General features: G+C 45.0%; 1 protein-coding gene across 1 annotated transcript; it reads right to left on the bottom strand.

Moving 5' to 3' along the window:
* Window positions 1-271: 271 nt before the first annotated feature.
* Ins (insulin) lies at window positions 272-1,098 on the bottom strand. The gene is made up of 2 exons (XM_021168754.2): window positions 906-1,098; window positions 272-417 (listed from the first exon to the last, which is right to left on the bottom strand). Exons 1-2 carry the CDS (start codon window positions 1,090-1,092, stop codon window positions 272-274), a joined length of 333 nt encoding a protein of 110 aa, XP_021024413.1. The 5' UTR covers window positions 1,093-1,098.
* Window positions 1,099-16,576: the final 15,478 nt, after the last annotated feature.

Below are 16,576 nucleotides of genomic sequence, written 5' to 3'. Positions count from 1 at the left end.
AACTGTCTATGTTCCAAGTTTGGTCTAACAGTACCTGTGGGAGGTGCCCAGGGAGCCAAGAGAAAACTGGCGATGCAGAGGGAACCAAAGAAGTCTTGGGTAGATCTTTTAGGGGCTATTGTGGCTAGGCAGATAGATAGATTAAGCTGTGGCTACCCTACCAGCCCCACTCATGTCTCCTGGTCCCACATATGCACATGCACATACACACAACTTGTGCTCATTCAAAGGTTTTATTCATTGCAGAGGGGTAGGCTGGGTAGTGGTGGGTCTAGTTGCAGTAGTTCTCCAGCTGGTAGAGGGAGCAGATGCTGGTGCAGCACTGATCTACAATGCCGCGCTTCTGCTGGGCCACCTCCAGTGCCAAGGTCTGAAGGTCACCTGCTCCCGGGCCTCCACCCAGCTCCAGTTGTGCCACTGCCAGGGAGGTTGTGTCAGAGCAGGCCAGAGCATCAGTATCACAGAAGCAAAGACACATAGGACAATCCAGTCAGGAGTAGCTGAGCAACCTCCTACTACCCCAGGTTTTCTCTCCCCTTAACCCCTGCAGGTGGCAGGGGTTGCATGCCTGTGGGACAAGTCACTGGTCATGGATGGACACATGGGCCTCTAAAGCCTACTCATTCTCAGTCAGTGCAGTGCTCTATGAGGGCCCTAAATAGGTACCTATCCTGGGATCTAGCCACATGTCCCAAGTTACTACCACCAAGGAACCCTTAAGGCAGGATTCTTACTCATTCCTGGCAGCTGCCATGTTTACATATGTCTAGCTTCCCCCACGAACATGTCCCTACTCCCTGGTTATCCCGAAACCCTCCACACCTAGGACACAATTTACAATGTCCCAAGTGTGAAGAAAACCAGGGTAGTTAGCACTGGGGACAGAATTCAGGGGCAGAACTCACCTTGTGGGTCCTCCACTTCACGGCGGGACATGGGTGTGTAGAAGAAGCCACGCTCCCCACACACCAAGTAGAGAGCCTCCACCAGATGGGAACCACAAAGGTGCTGCTTGACAAAAGCCTGGGTGGGGTGGGACTCCCAGAGGAAGAGCAGGGCCACCAGGGGCAGGAAGTGCATCCACAGGGCCATGTTGAAACAATGACCTGGAAGATAGGCTGGGTTGAGGATAACAAAAGTTCCACGTAAGAGAGGGGCAATATCCTACCTCAAGTCCCTGAAGGCTTAGCTGGGAAGCCAGGCCCACCGAGAAGAGTACCTACCTGCTTGCTGACGGTTTTTGATTGTAGCTGATCACTTAGGGCTGGGGGTTACTGGGTCCCCACTAGCTTTATAGACCAAAGCACCTCCTCTCTGCCCCCTGGACTTTGCTGTTTGGCCCATTAAGGGCTCCAGGTGGGGTGGGTCAGCAGATGGCCAGAGGGGCTGAAGCTGCAGTTTCCAAACACTTCCCCGTGCTAGGTCTGCAGAAAGCACTCAATGGATGTCAACACCTCTATTTAGCCCTAGGGTAATTAGAGTCTTAACAAGGGGCCCTGATGGCCTGATGAACCAGTTCACAGCAGGGGACATTGTCCCAGAGTGGGTGATGCTTTCTTTGTCCTTGGCTGAGCATTTTTCCACATCATTCCCCAGGAAGTTGCAGTTGTTGGGGACCTAGTATCTTTGTCCCTTGGACTGTTTCACAGTTCCAATTGATAGCTGGGTTCTTAAGTCAGCTGAGTCCCCAGCTCTCTCTCAGAGGTAGAAGGAAAGCAGAATTCAGGCAGCAAGGCACTTAATGGTCCCTCCTCCTCTATCTCTCTTTCCATAGCCCACTTGGGGATCAGCTGAGCTGAAGCCCTGTGGTACATCCTCCTGCAGTATCCAATAACAAGATAAGCACCTGAAGGCCAGCAAGTCTCCACAAGTAATACTTGTTTCAGAGCTCAAAGCCAGCTGTCTCCATCTGTTAGTGCATGCTCTATTCCAGCTAAAAAAAACCTTTCTCAGCCTCCACTTGGAGTGCTTGGGGGTTCCTTGACTCTTTCTGTTCCTGATTTGGCACTGTCCTGTTCCCTAGCAACCAGCAAAAACACTTGGTGCCTTGCGTGAACTAGAACTCTACTCTCTGCAAGGCTTTATAGACACTAGACCCGAATTGTGGGCCCCTTGCTCTCTGCTCCTTGTCCCCCAGAAAGTGCTGCAGACATTCACAGTCTGGGTACCTGGGAGACTCCAGTGGACCTACTGTAGCAGAAGATATTTGAATGTAAGAGGAGAGCAGGTGAATAGCTCAGGCAGGATGGGGTAGGAAGATCAGGGCAGTGTGGAGGGGTGTCCTCGGGACCATAGCAAGGCCAGAGGGCCTTGCTGGAGGTCTCACTGGGGATCCAACCTCCTTAGGAGCTTTTTCTTTTGAGAAAGGAGTATTGTAGTGTAGCTAGGCTGGTCTTAAACTCAGTCTTTTTGCCCCAGTCTCCCAAGTTGAGCTATATACCACCACTTCTGGCTCTCCTTGGGAACTTAAAAAGGCTTAAGGTCTTCTTTATGGTTTTTTTTTTTCTGTGATATTTAAATTCTTTCGGAGGTCTCAGTGACACACAGGGACAACCCTGAGCATCCCCACAGGACTTTAAGGCCTCCACAGGACCATCATGTGAGCTCAAGACTCTCCAGGGTCTCCATGAGGAATGACACATAGCTTGTATCTTAAAGGAGTTCATGGATACACTAACGCTGCAACAGGCTTACCCCATCCCAAGGTTGCTTACAGTCTATTTTCAGGGTCTCCCTGCGGCTTAAGGCTTCACATGGCTCAGCAGCAACCCCACCTCCCCATTTCTCTCCCCCATGAGTTTCGCTGTGGCTCTGGGCTCTCCCTAGAGTCTCAGCTGAACAGATGCCTTTCCCAGAGTCTCTTTGAGGTTTTAGAGTACCCTTCAAGGCAAGGGCTCCCAGAGACAGTTTCAGTTTCTCAGTGGGGTTAAGACCTTCTCTAGGCACTTTTGGAGCTTACAGTCTTCCTCAGAGTCTCATCATGGTCCTGCCATATCACCACTCTTTCAAACTCTTACAGTTTCCCCAGGGTACTAAAGGGACTTAGGTTTTCTCCAGATGTTAGTGAAACTCAGTCTGCTTGGGAACTCAGCAGGGTTCACACTGCTTCCCTGGCTCTCATCCAAAGTCATCGAATTCCTGCGGATCCCAAGGGATCTTAGGACCCTCTATAGGACCTCAATGGGCCTCACTGATTTCCCAAGATCTTAAAAGGGCTTAACTCTTTCTGTCTTACTTAGTGCCTTTCATATCCCTGTGAACGAATCTCCCCAAAGAAGCAACTATGGGAAAGAGAGGTTTTATTTCAGCTCATGGTCCATCATGGAACAGAAGTCATGGTGGCTGAAGTTGGTCTGTCTGTGGAAGCAGAAGCTTGCAGAGATGCTGGCCAGGAATCAGAGTCAGATCGGAAACAGGGCTGGCTGGCCTATAACTCTAACACTCACTCTTATGGCCCTTTATGTATCAATCATCTAGGCCCCATGTATAAAAGGTTTCACAATCTCCCAGAACAGCACCACATGCTGGAGACCAAGTGTTCAAACATACAAGTCTACTGGGGAAGCCTCACACTCAAGCCATCACACCAGGGACTCAGTTAACCCTAAGACCTCTCCCATGGTTGCTGTGGGGTCCACAGTATCTCCCAAAGCCTCAAAGGAACAGAGAACCAGAGCTCTCAGTGTGGTGTACTGCTTTGAGAAGGGTCTCAGCACAATCCCCTTGTGTTCTCTGGATTTTTAGAGGATCTTGCTTTCTGTCCCATGGTCCCAGATTCTTAATGATGCGCATACCTTCTCTGGGCACTCAGCAAGGTTCATGACTCTCACTAGTACCTCGTGATTCATGGACTTCCCCAGAGCCCTAAAGCACCTAAAGCCTTGACATTTCAGTGGTGTTAAGGACTTCCCTTAGGTCTCAGGAAAGGCTAGTCTCCCTCAGGGTCACATGGTGTTGAAGACCTTGCTCAAGTTTTAAAATGGTTTAGGCTCTCCTCCAGGTCATGGTGTGGATCAAGGATTTGCTAAGATTTTCTGAGGCCTAAGGCCCTTCTATACTGTCTTTAGGATGCTTCCACCCATCTCAGGGTCTTTAGTAGCTTCACAACCTGTTCTAAGGCCTCAGTGAGGCATGAGAACTTCCCAGGATCGCAGCAATACACAAACACTATACATGTGTCCCATTGGGGAGGAGGATTTCTCTAGAGTATCCATGGGCCAGAAGCATCCACTATCATCTCACTAGACTTTGTAGCCGAAGGTCCCCATGGCCTAAGGAAAGCTCATAGACTTGTATGAAGTCTTGGCTTTTCTTCTTTTATATCTATATTTTAATTAACTGATTAGTTTGTTTACTTCCAAATGTGGAAGTCAAATGACAATCCACAGGGCATGAATCCCTCTTTCCACAAATGAGTCCTAGAGTCAGGCACAGATCATCAGGCTTAGTAGCAGACACCATTACAAGCAGAGACATATTGTTACACCCAGATGTAAGTACGTCTTAAGGGCCTAAAACTTTCTTAAGGATTTCACATAGCCCTAAAACCTACAGATGGACTTACCAGGCCCTAAGTTCTTTCCAATGACTGAATGGGAGCCTAAGGATATCTTCACAGTCTCAACCTAACACCTTCCACAGAAACTCACTGGGCCCAGGCCTTAGCAAGGTTTCATGGGGCCTAAGATTTTCCCCAGGAACTTATTGAAGCCAATGGCTTTTCTTAAAGCCTTACTGTAGCCAAAGGCTTTCCTTAGGGTCTTACTGTGGCCAATAGTTATCATCAAGGTCTAAATGGGTTCTTAGCAGGGTCTCATTAAGTCCAAATGTTTCCTTAAGGTCTCTATGGCAAAAGATCTTCCCAGTGTCTTACTGGGGCACAGGCCTTACCTAAGTTCTCCCAGGACCCTACAGCCCTATAGGAGTCATAATGAGGGCTGAGAATTTCTGTGAGACCTTGGACTTATCTAAACTATCACTGAGGACTAGGGCCTCAGACTAGACATCATTCCATCTAAGGCTTTTCCCATATTCTCTCAGGCTATCCAAGATGTTCTCAGGTTCTGACTGGGGCCTAAGGCCTTATCCTGGTTATTTACTGGGATAGCAGGTTTTCCCTAGGTTCTCACTGGGGCTTAGTGCTTTTACCAGGTTCTAACTGGGTCTAAAGCCTTCCCCAGGTCCTTACTGGGCCTAAGGCCTTTCCAGATTTGTATCAGAGCCCGAGATCTTTTCACAGTTTTTACTAGGGCCTTTGTAGGTTCTCTCTGGTCTGAAGCCTATTCAGAGTGAGTAATGACCTCACTGTGTCTTAATGCCTTCCCAGATTCTCACTGGGTCTTATTAAGGCTTTCCCCGGGTTCTCACTGGGTTGTAAAGCTTTCACTAGTTTATGACTGAGTTTGCAAAGGCCTTCCCTATTTTATCACTGGGCCTTGTGGCTTTCTTCTGGGACTAACTAGGGCCTGAGGTCTTCCTCAAAGTGTCACAGGGATCTCAGGTCTTCCCTGGAGTCACAGTAGGTTTTAAAGCTGTCTCCAGGGTCTAAACTTGCCTCATGCCTTCCCTATATTATTCAGACCTAAGGTCTTACTTGAGGTTTGATTTGAGCTTAGGAGCTTCCCAGGGATTCAGTCAAGAATAAAGATTTCCCAGGGTCTCACTGGAATCAAGATCTTTCTATGGTCTCTCTGGGGACCTAAGGCATTTACTGGGGTCTTTCTGGAACATAAAGCCTTTTACAGGGTTTGTCTTGTTCATAAGACATCTCCAGAATCTCTCTAAGGTACAAGTACTTTACCAGGGTCTCACTGAGGTCAAGGTTTTCCTCAGGGTCTTTTTGTGGCTTAAGGTCTTTCTAGAGTCTCCCTGGGACCCAGGCCTTCCTTAGTGTCTAACAGGGGCCTCCAACCCTTCAAGACTACAATGGAGGCTGCAAATTTCTCCAGGATCTTATAGATACTGAGGAGTTATCCAAGGTATCACAGAAGACTAAGATCTTATTCCAGGAATCATTGCACTTATGGTCTTTCACACATTCTCAGTGGGTCCTAAGGTCTTGTCAGTTTTTGACTGGGACCCAGGACTTTCTGCTGGTACTTACTGTGGTCTAGGGCTATCCCCAGGTTTTCACTATGGCCTAATAGCTATACTACATCCCCACTGGGGCCTAACACTTTCACCAGGTCTTCACTGAGTCATAAGACTTCTCTCTGGCCTGGGAAAACTAAACCCCACCTATGTCTCTCCTGCCCAGCTATTGGCTCTCAGCATTTTTATTTAGCAATCAAAAATAACCCGGGAGCAACCAAGTCTTGGGGGCCTACACTTAGCATTAAAATACACAGCAAAAGACCAAATCTCAACAAAGTTCTTTCTTTTTTTTTTTTTTTTCTTCAGAAACTTAGAATACCCAAGATATAAGATACAATTTGCTAAACGCATGAAACTCAAGAAGAATGAAGACCAAAGTGTGGACACTTTGCCCCTTCTTAGAATTGGGAACAAAACACCCATGGAAGGAGCTACAGAGACAAAGTTTGGAACTGAGATGAAAGGATGGACCATCTAGAGACTGCCATATCCGGGGATCCATCCCATAATCAGCTTCCAAACGCTGACACCATTGCATACACTAGCAAGATTTTGCTGAAAGGACCCAGATAGAGCTGTCTCTTGTGAGACTATGCCAGGGTCTAGCAAACACAGACGTGGATGCTCACAGGGCCCCCAATGAAGGAGCTAGAGAAAGTACCCAAGGAGCTAAAGGGATCTGCAATCCTATAGTTGGAACAACAATATAAACTAACCACTACTCCTCCCACCCCCACCCCCCGGAGCTTGTGTCTCTAGCTGCATATGAATCAGAAGATGGCCTAGTCGGCCATCGGTGGAAAGAGAGGCCCATTGGTTGTGCAAACTTTATATGCCTCAGTTCAGGGGAACGACAGGGCCAAGAAGTGGGAGTGGGTGGGTGGGGGAGTGTGTGGGGGAGTGTGTGGGGGACTTTTGGGACAGCATTGGAAATGTAAATGAAATAAATACCCAATAAAAATATTTGCAAACAAAACAAAACAAAAAAACAAAACAAAAAACCAAAAAACAAAGTTCTTTCTAAGATTCTCATCAGTGTTTAAAGCTTTCTACAGCTTATCATTGGCACCTAAGGCCTACACAGATTCTCACTGGGGCCTAAGGCTTTGCTCACATTTTCACAGGAGTCTAATGTATTACCCAGGGTCTCTCTCATGTCTAAAGGCCTTTTGTGGGTTCTCACTGAGGCCCAGAGCCTTCACAGGTTGTCACATGGGCCTCACTAATGCTTTTCCAACATTCTCACTGGAGATGAAGGCATTACCAACTGTCTCACTGGGGACTAAAGGTTTTTATTAGGTCTTCTGGGATCTTTAAAGCTTTTGAAAGGTTATCACTGGGTCTGAAAATCTCCCCTATGATTTTCTACTGTGGCATAAATTCTACAGGTTCTACTGGTGTTTAAGGCCTTCTCTAGGTTCTCACAGGATTTAAGGTCTTCTCTAAAGTATCATTGAGGCCTTAGTTCTCACTCAGGTAATGATGCCTAAAACCTCCTACAGGGTCTACAGGGGTTTAAGGTTTTCCAAGGTTATAGCTGTAATATAAGGTCTTTCCCATTTTCTCACTGGGTCTTTAATCTTTGCCCAGATTCTCAAGGGAGCCTAAAGTATTCCTCAGGGTCCCAGTGGGGCCTAAGGCCTTAGGCATGTTCTCAGTGGGTCTCAGATATTTCTCAGGTTCTTACTAGGTCTTAAGATCATTCCCAGATTATCACTGGGTCTAAGGCTTTCCTAAATTCTCAGTTGTTTCAAAGGCCACAGGTTCTCAATGGGGCCCAAGGTCTTCCCAGGTTGTCACTTGGTCTAAGTCACTCCTCATATTCTCAGTATGTCTTAAGGTCTTTCGCAGGCTCTCACAGAGGCATAAGTTATTACCAAGGGTCTCTCTGGGCTCTAAATTATTTCTCAAGTGCTCACTGGTTCCATAAGGCCTTCAACACTATGTCTGAAGGTCTACCCTATGCCCTTGCTGTGGCCAAAACTTTCTACAAGTTCTTACTGGGACTTAAGCCCTTTCTCATGTTCTCTTTGCATTCAAATGCCTTCCTCAAAGTCTCACTGAAGGTTAAGGCTCTCTCACAGATTCTCTCTTACAGAGCCCTAAAACCTATTGGTTCTCACTATGCCTAAGCTTCCCAGGTTGTCACTGGGGTCTAAGTCCTTTCTCATGTTCTCAATGGGACTTATAGCTTTGCCCAACTTCTTGCTGGGGCCTAAGGTAATGCCTAGGTCTCACTTGTACCTAAAACATTCTAAAAGTTTTCATTGGGATCTAATACCTCATCCAAGTTCTCATTGGATCTAAGGATTGCTCCAAGTCTCACTGAGGCCTTGGACCTTCCACAGGTTCTCACTGGAGCTTAACACTATCCACTGATTTTCACTGGGACTTAAGGTCTTGTTTGGTTTTTACTGTGATCTTAGAGCACTTCCCTGAAGTCTATTTCCACCCCCCCCCCAGGCCTTCTATAGATTCTCACTGGGGCCTAAAACTGCCTATATGCTCTCACCAGAGCTTAAGGCCGTCTGCAGTTTTTGATCAAAAGCCTTATCCAACGTCTCAAGAAAGCCTTATGCCTCCACATGTTCTCACTGGAACAGAAAATCTACTACAGGATTTCAGTGAAGACTTAATTAAGCCTTTCTAGGTTATAACTGGGACCTAATGCTTTCTCCAGGCTATCACTGGAACCCAAGGCCTTACCCAGGTTATCACTGGGGCCTAAGGCCTTCACAGATTTTATCTGGGTTTTAGGGTCTTCTCTCAGTTCTCATTGAAGTGTAAAGCATGCCCAGGTTCTCATTGTACTCTAAGACCTTATCCAGGATCTCTATGGATTTTCCTAAGTCCTTGTATGTCCTATAAGGACCTACGCAGTTCTTTTACCTGGGTATTAAGGTCTCCTCCATGTTCTTACTTGGCCCTAAACCTTCCACAGGTTCTTACTGAGGGTCAAGGCCTTTTTCATGTTCTCACTTGCCAAGATTCTCACTAGAACCTAAAGAATCAGTCAGGATTTTGCTTGGGCCCATGTTCTCATGGATTCTGGAAGTTCTTCAACAAGTTTGGGTCTGAAGGCCTTCTCCACGTTTTCAAGGTGGTTTTAAACTTTCTATAGGATCTCACAGGGGTGTAAGGGCTTTTTGAAGTTCTCAGTGTAATTTAAGGCCTTATCCACTAGAACCTGAAAGTTTCTCCAGGTTATCTCATTGGGGCTTAAAGCCTTCTCCCATTACTCACTGTGATCTGAGGCCTTTACCCAAACTGCCTGGGACCTAATATCATCCCAGGGTTCTCAGTGGGGTACAGGGTATTACCATGTTTTCACAAGAGCAACAAAAGCCTTCATTAGGTTCTCAATGTGGCTTAAAGCTTTCTCCAGATAATCACTGAAATCTAAGCTTTCTTCATAGTCTCATTGAGCCCTAAGGCCTTTCCACATTCTCACTGGTCCTAAAACCTTCTACAGGTTCTCACTGGGTTCTAAGGACTTTCGAGGTTGTTACTGGGCTCTAAAGCCTTTCCCATGTACTCAGTCTGTTTAAAGCCTTGCCCAGATTCTCACTGGAGTCTAAGACATTACCCAGAATATCTCTTGGGCCTAAAACTTCTCCCAAGTTCCCACAGCACCAAAAGGCCCTTGAAAGGCTTTCACTGGGTCTGAAGGCTTTTCCCATGTTCTCACTGTGGCCTACAACATTCTGCACTTTCTCACTTGGCCTAAAGGCCATCTCTAAAATATACTTTGGATCCAAAGCCTTCTCCAAAGTATCACTTAGGTCGTAAGCATCCCAGCTTCTCACCATATCCTAAAATCTTCTACATCTTCTCACTGGAGCTTTAAGCATTAAGTATTGAGGCCTAAGGCCTCATGGACTCAATGAAGCCTAATTTCTTTCCCATGTTCTTTATGGTTCTTAAAGCTTCTCTGGATGCTTTCTGGGGCCTAAAAACTTCTGCTGATTATCAGTAGGGCCTAATGCCTTCCAAGGTTTTTAATTCTTGCCCACATTGTCACTGTGGTCTAAGGCCTTCCCCATATTCTCACTGGGTAGTAAAGACTTGACTAGGATTTCCCTGGAGTCTTAGGCTTTTCTTTACATATGGCTTAACTGATGCCTAGATTTTCCCAGTTTCCAACAAGATTTCCAAGGCCTTTGACAGTTCTTCACTGGGTCTGAAGTCCTTCCTCAGGTTCTCACTTGGGCCTAAAACCTTTTATATGTACATACTGGTGCCTATGAACTTCCTGTGTTGTTACTGGGATCTAAAATCTTTCTTATATTCTCAGTGGTCTCAAAGTCTTCTCAAGGTTCTCACTGGAATGTAAGGCATTATCCAGGGTTTTACTGGGGCCTCAGAGTTTTCCAAAGTGCTCAAAGGTTCTTTAAAACCTTTTAGAGGTTCCAGTGTGTCTGATGGCCTTTCCCATGTTCTCCCTGCTGCCTAAAAGATTCTATATGTTCTCAATAGGACCTAAAAACTTCCCAGGTTGTAACTGGGGTCTAAGGCCTTACCATATTCTCACTGGGTTTTATGGCCTTATTCAAGTTCTAACTGCAGCCTAAGGATTCCCAGGATATTACTGGGCCTAGAAGATGTTCCTAAGTTCTCATAGGTTCTCTAAGGTCTTCATCATGTTTTCACTGGGTCTAAAGGCTTTTCTCCATGTTCTCACAATTGCCTAAAACAGTCTACAAGTTTTCATTGGAGCTTAGGGCCTTCTTCGGGTTCTCCTTGGGATTTAAAGCTTCTCCAAACTCTCATTGAAGCCTTAGCCTTCTTATGGTTCTCTGGAGCATTAAACATTTTGTACATTCTGACTGGGGCTTAAGGCCTTCCTATGTTCTCATTGTGTTCTAAGGCCATCCCTAAACTCTCAATGCTATTTAAGTATTTCTTCAGGCACTTACTTGAACCTACAATGTTCTCCAGGTTCTTAGTAGGGCCTAGGGCTTCTCAGGTTATAAATGGGGTTTTGTGTGTGTGTGTGTGTGTGTGTGTGTGTGTGTGTGCGTGCTCTCTCTCTAAGGCTGTACTGTTCTCACTGTTTCTTTAAGTCTTGCCCAAGTTCTCACTGTAGGCTAAGGCCAGGGCCTACCATTTTCCCCAAGTTTTCATATATTCTCTAATCTAAGGCTCTGAATATGTTTTCACTACTTTTGAAGGTCTTTCACATGTTCTCATTGTGGCCTAAAACCTTCTCTGTAGATGGTTTCTCAGTGGGACTTAGGGCCTTCTCCAGGCTCTCAGGGGATCTAAGATCTTCCCTAAAGACTCTTTGAGGCCTAAAGCATTTTACAGATTCTCTTTGGGGTCAAAACCTTCTACAGGTTCTCACTGGGGCCTAAGAACTTCTCATGTTCTCCTGGGTGTCTAATTTCATTGACATGTTTTCACTGGGTCTTAAAGCCTTTCTCAGGTTCTCACTGGAGCCTAATGCATAATCCTTGATCTAACCAAGGACTAAACTTTTCTGAAGTTCTCAGTGTCTCTAAGGCTTTCAACAGGTTTCACTGTGTCTGAAGGCTTTTTCCTTATACTCATTGTGGCCTATCAGTTTTTACAGTTTCTCACCGGGGCTAAAGGCAATGTCCAAAATCTCACTGGGATGGAAGCCCTTCTCCAGTTTCATTAAGGCTTTCCTAGGATCTCACTGCAGTCCTATATCTTTCACAGGTTTTCATTGGGGCTTAAGTTCTTCTCCAGTTCTTCACTGTGAAATAAGGCCTTCCCTGAATTTCTCATTGAGATCTGGGGCCTTCATTAAGTTCTCACAGTGATCTAAAACCTATAGATTCTCAGTGAAGTTTATGGCATTCTTAGGATCTAAATAAGCCAAAAGGTAATTCCCATGTTTTCACTGGGTCTTAAATCTGTTCCTGCTTCTCACTGTGACTTAAGGACTTTGTGAGGCTATCACTGGGTACAGAGGCCTTTATAGGTTGTTACTGAGGCCTAAGACCTTTCTAGAGTCTCACACTTGTTGAAGTCCTTTTGTAGGTTTTTACTGTGGACTAAGGCTTTCCCAGTTGTCACTGGTGTATGAAGCCTTCACCTTGTTTTAACTGTGCTTTAGAGCCTTTTCCAGGTTCTCATTGTGATTTAAAGCCTCCAAAATGTGTCATGGAAGCATTAATCCTTCCATAGGTTCTCCCCAGAACCTAGAGCCTTTGGCATGTTTTCACTGTATCCTAAAACCTTTCACAGGTTCTCAGTGGACCTAAAAGACTTCTCTAGATTCTGACTCAGATCTAAGTAATTTTGAAAATCTCATTGAGCCCTTATGGTTTCCCCAGGTTTTCACTGGAACCTGAAACCTTCTAAGGTTCTCTCAGGGGCCTAAGTCCTCCCTAAGGTTTTTGCTGGGAAATGTGGTAATTACTAGTATATAATTACTGAGGTTTAAGGACTTTCCAAGTTTTCATTGGGGCCTAAAGCCTTCCCAGACTCTTCCTGGTATCTATGCCTTCCTCAGGTTTTCATTGGGGCCTTATGCTTTCTCACTTTGTCACTGTGGTCTACAGCATTCTCCATGTTCTCACCTGGTTTTAAGGCATTGACCAGGTCCTCCATGGAGCCTAAGGAATTAGCCAGGTTGTCTATGGTCTTCACAATTTTCCCATGTTCTTACAGGTTCTATAAAGCCTTCATCAGTTTATGACTGTGTCCAAAGGTCTCCCTGTGGCCTCAAATCTTTTATTTGGTTCTCACTGGAGTTTAAGCGCATCTCCTCCAATGTCTAACTGAGGCTTGAGACCCCAGTTTCTTAATAAAGCCTAAAATATTCTCCAAGTTACCACTCTTACTTAAAGGCCTTCTTCAGGAACTCACTGCAATCTAAGGTCTTCCCCAATGTGTCCCAAGGCATTGTTCCAGTTATCTCCGGGGCCTGGTATTTCCAGGTTGGCACTGGTATCTAAGACATTCCCCATGTTCTCAGGGGGTCTTAAAACCCTGACTAGGTTCTCACTGAAGTCTAAGGAATTACTCAGTGTCTCAAGCTACCTAAATTTGTCCACAAGTTTTACAGGCTATATTATGCCTTGAGCATGTTTACAGTGTGTGTGAAAAAGAGCCCTCATGTTCTCACCATGGTTCAAAACCTCCTACATGTTATCCCTGGAGTTTAGGTCTCCTGCAGGTTGTAACTACAATCTAAGGCATTCCCCAAACTCTCATTGTGGATTGAAGCATTCTGCACATTCTTACTAGGACCTAAGGCCTTTCCAAGGTAATAACTGGGGATTAAGACCTCCCCCAGGTTGCCATGGGGGATTAAGACCTTCCCAGATTCTTATAGGGATCTAAAATTTTCTATATCACTCACTGGGGCCTAAGGAATTCCAAAGCTGTCACTCGGGTCTAATGCATTTCCCACGTTCTCCCTGGTGTTAAATTCTTGCCCGGGTTCTCACTGGAGCCTACTTCATTACCCAGAGTTTCAGGGTGTTTAAGTTTTCCTAAGTTCATATAGGTTCTATAAGATATATGAGGGTTTTTCTCTGAGTCTGTGTTCTCACTCTGGCCTAAAACTTTTGCCACACTCTCATTGGGGATTAAGGCCCTCACAATTTTCTCAATGATATCTAAGCATTACTCCATAGTCAGCGTGGCCTTGGGAATTTCCCACAGTCTCACTGGAGCCTAAACCTTTCTAGACATACTCACTTGGACCTAAGGGCCTCCCATGTTGAAATTTTGTACTAAGGACTTATCTATATTCTCAAAGAGCCTTAAATCCTTGCTGAGGATCTCAGTGAAGCCTGAGGCATTATCCAAGGTCTCGCTGGAGAATGAAAATTTTCCCAAATTTTCACTGGGTCTATAATGCCTGTGACAGTTCTTCCCTGGGTCTGTAGGCCTTATGTGTGCTCTCACTGTTGTCTAAAACATTCTACTGGTACTCACTCAGGCTAAAGGTCTATTCTCAGACCTTCTCCAAAGTCTCATAGAAGCCTTAGTATTTCCTAAGTTTCCCTCTGGAGCCTAAAAACTTCTATAGGTTTTCACTTGGGCTTAATTAAGGCTTCCCCCAGTGTATAATGGAGATCTAATACCTTAATCAAAGACTGACTCAATGAGACTTAAGGTCTTCCCCAGGTTCTCACTAAAGCTAACTAAGGTCTTTCATGATTGTCACTGGGGCATAAGGCCTTCTAACATCATTCAATCTTAAGACCTACCCAGATGTTTGTGTCTTATGCCTTTAGTTATGTCCTCACTAGGCCTAAAACCTTCCCAGTTAGTGAAGGGGATCCAAGACCTCCCCCATGTTCTTACTGGGTCTTAAAACCTTACCCAGATTCTTACCAGAGTCTAAGGAGTTCTCTAGGTTCTAACTGAAGCCCAATAACTTCTATAGGTTCTCAATTGGACTAAAGATCATTTGCAGGTTCTCATTTGTATCTAGTGACTTATCCAAAGATTCATTGACACCTTAGGCCTTGGACTGGTTCTCACTGTGGCCTAAATTTCTTTTTACAGGTTTCCAGTAGAGCTCATGGGATTCCTAGGCTACTCAATGGTAACAGGTTTTTTTAAACATATTTTCACTGGGTCTTAAAGTTTTACAATGTACTTACAGGATCCTAAGGCTTTCAGAAGTTATGAGTGCATCCTAATGCCTTCCCAGGTAGTCACTGGGACCTAAAACCATTCAGTATAAACTCAGGACCAAGACTTTCCCCACATTATGACTGTGTCTTAAATCCTTATCCATATTATCATGTGATTCCAAGGCATTAACCAGTTCTCACTAGGCCTAAAAATTGTACAAGTTTGCAAAAGTTCAATAAAGTTTTTGATAGGTTTTGACAGTCTGAAGACCTTCCACATAGTCTTACTAAAGCTTTCTGCATGGTCTCATTGGGACTTAAGACTACTCTATGATATCATGGTATTTGAAGTCCTTTGAAAGACTTCTTCAAAATCTATTTGAGACTTACTGGAGCAAAAAACCATCCTAACTTGTGTCATTGGAACTTAAGACCTTCTCCAGGTACTCACGGCAATCTAAGTCCTCTCTCAAAGTCTCATTGAGACTTTCCAAGATACTCAATGAGTTTTAAGGTTTTCCAGATAATTTCTGGTGTCTGTAGCCTTCTCCATGATATCACTGGGGCCTAGGAGCTTCTGAGTCTGTTGCTGGGTCTTAAAGTCTTGTACAGGTTCTCTCTGTATCCTAAGAAATGACCAAAGGATGCCCTGTGCCGTAAAAATATCCCCAACACCTCACAGTTCCTATAAAGTCAGCTCCAGGTTTGCAATGTATCTGAAGAATTTCTCCTAGTTCTCACTATGACCTAAAACTTTCCGAAAATTCTCACTGGGGCCAAGAGCCTTTTTCAGACTCTCACTGGTATCTAGGGCCTTCTGCAAAGTCTCCTCAGGGTTTACATCTTCCTTAGGTAGTTACTTGAGCCAAGAATCTGGAGCCAAGAAACTACCACATACTCATTGGAATTTAAGGATTCTCAAAGTTCTGACAGTGACCCACGGCCTTACCCAAAGTTTCAGTGAAGACTAAGGGATTCCACAGGTTCTCACTGGGGTCCAAGGACTATCATATGCTATCACTTGGGTCTAATATCATTCCAGGGTGTAACTGGAGATAAAGATGTTTCCAGAGTCTCTTGGTGTGTAAGGAGTTCCTTGGAATATTATTATAGGCAAAGGTCTTCCCAGGTTTTTGAAGAACTCATAGAGTTGCTCACATTTTCTCTGGGTCTTAAATTCTTAGCCAAGTTTTTATTGGCACCTAAGGGTTTTCTCTATTTCTCATCTAGACTTAAGCCTCAACAAATTTTCTCTGTGACTAAGGACCTTCTTTGCCTTATGACTTGGATCTAAGGCCTTTGCCAGTCACAATCAGGAGTTAGGTCTACCAGAGATTCTCACAATAGCCCAACACCTTCTAAAAATTCCCCCTGGTATGAAAGCATTATTCAGGAACTGCAGTAGGCATCAGGTTTTCTACATGTTCTCACTAGGTGTTAAACCCTCTCTAAGATGTCTGGAGCCTAATAAGGCCTTTTCAAGATTATTATTTGGTTTTAAGTCCTTCAAGTGTTCACTCAGATTTGAGGTATTTCTAGATTCTTCCTGGTATGAAAACCCTTCAGCAGGTTCACACTAGGGCAAAGGTCTTCTCAGGTAGTCACTGATGTCTAAGGCCATCTCCATGTTCTTGTTGGGTCTTCATTTCTCAGTGGATCCTAAAGCATTATCCAGGGACTCACTGGGCCTAAAAAATTTCCCAAGTCTCACAGGTCTTCTAAGGCCTTCAACAGGCCTTCATTGGTTCTGAATGCCTTATGTTCTGACTATCTCCCACAACTTTCTTCAGGTTCCCATTTTGGCAGAAGAGAAACCTTCGTCAGGCTCTTGCTGAGATCTTAGGCCTTTTCCACATTCTCCTTAGGACCTGAGGTCTTTCCCAGGTCCTCACTGGAGCACGAATCTTTCTAACCTTTCTAAT

The sequence above is a fragment of the Mus caroli genome, unplaced genomic scaffold, assembly GCF_978045245.1.
Source record: "Mus caroli unplaced genomic scaffold, Mus_caroli_1 scaffold_8, whole genome shotgun sequence".
Taxonomy (NCBI): Eukaryota; Metazoa; Chordata; class Mammalia; order Rodentia; family Muridae; genus Mus; species Mus caroli.
This window is presented reverse-complemented; position numbering and strand designations above follow the sequence as displayed.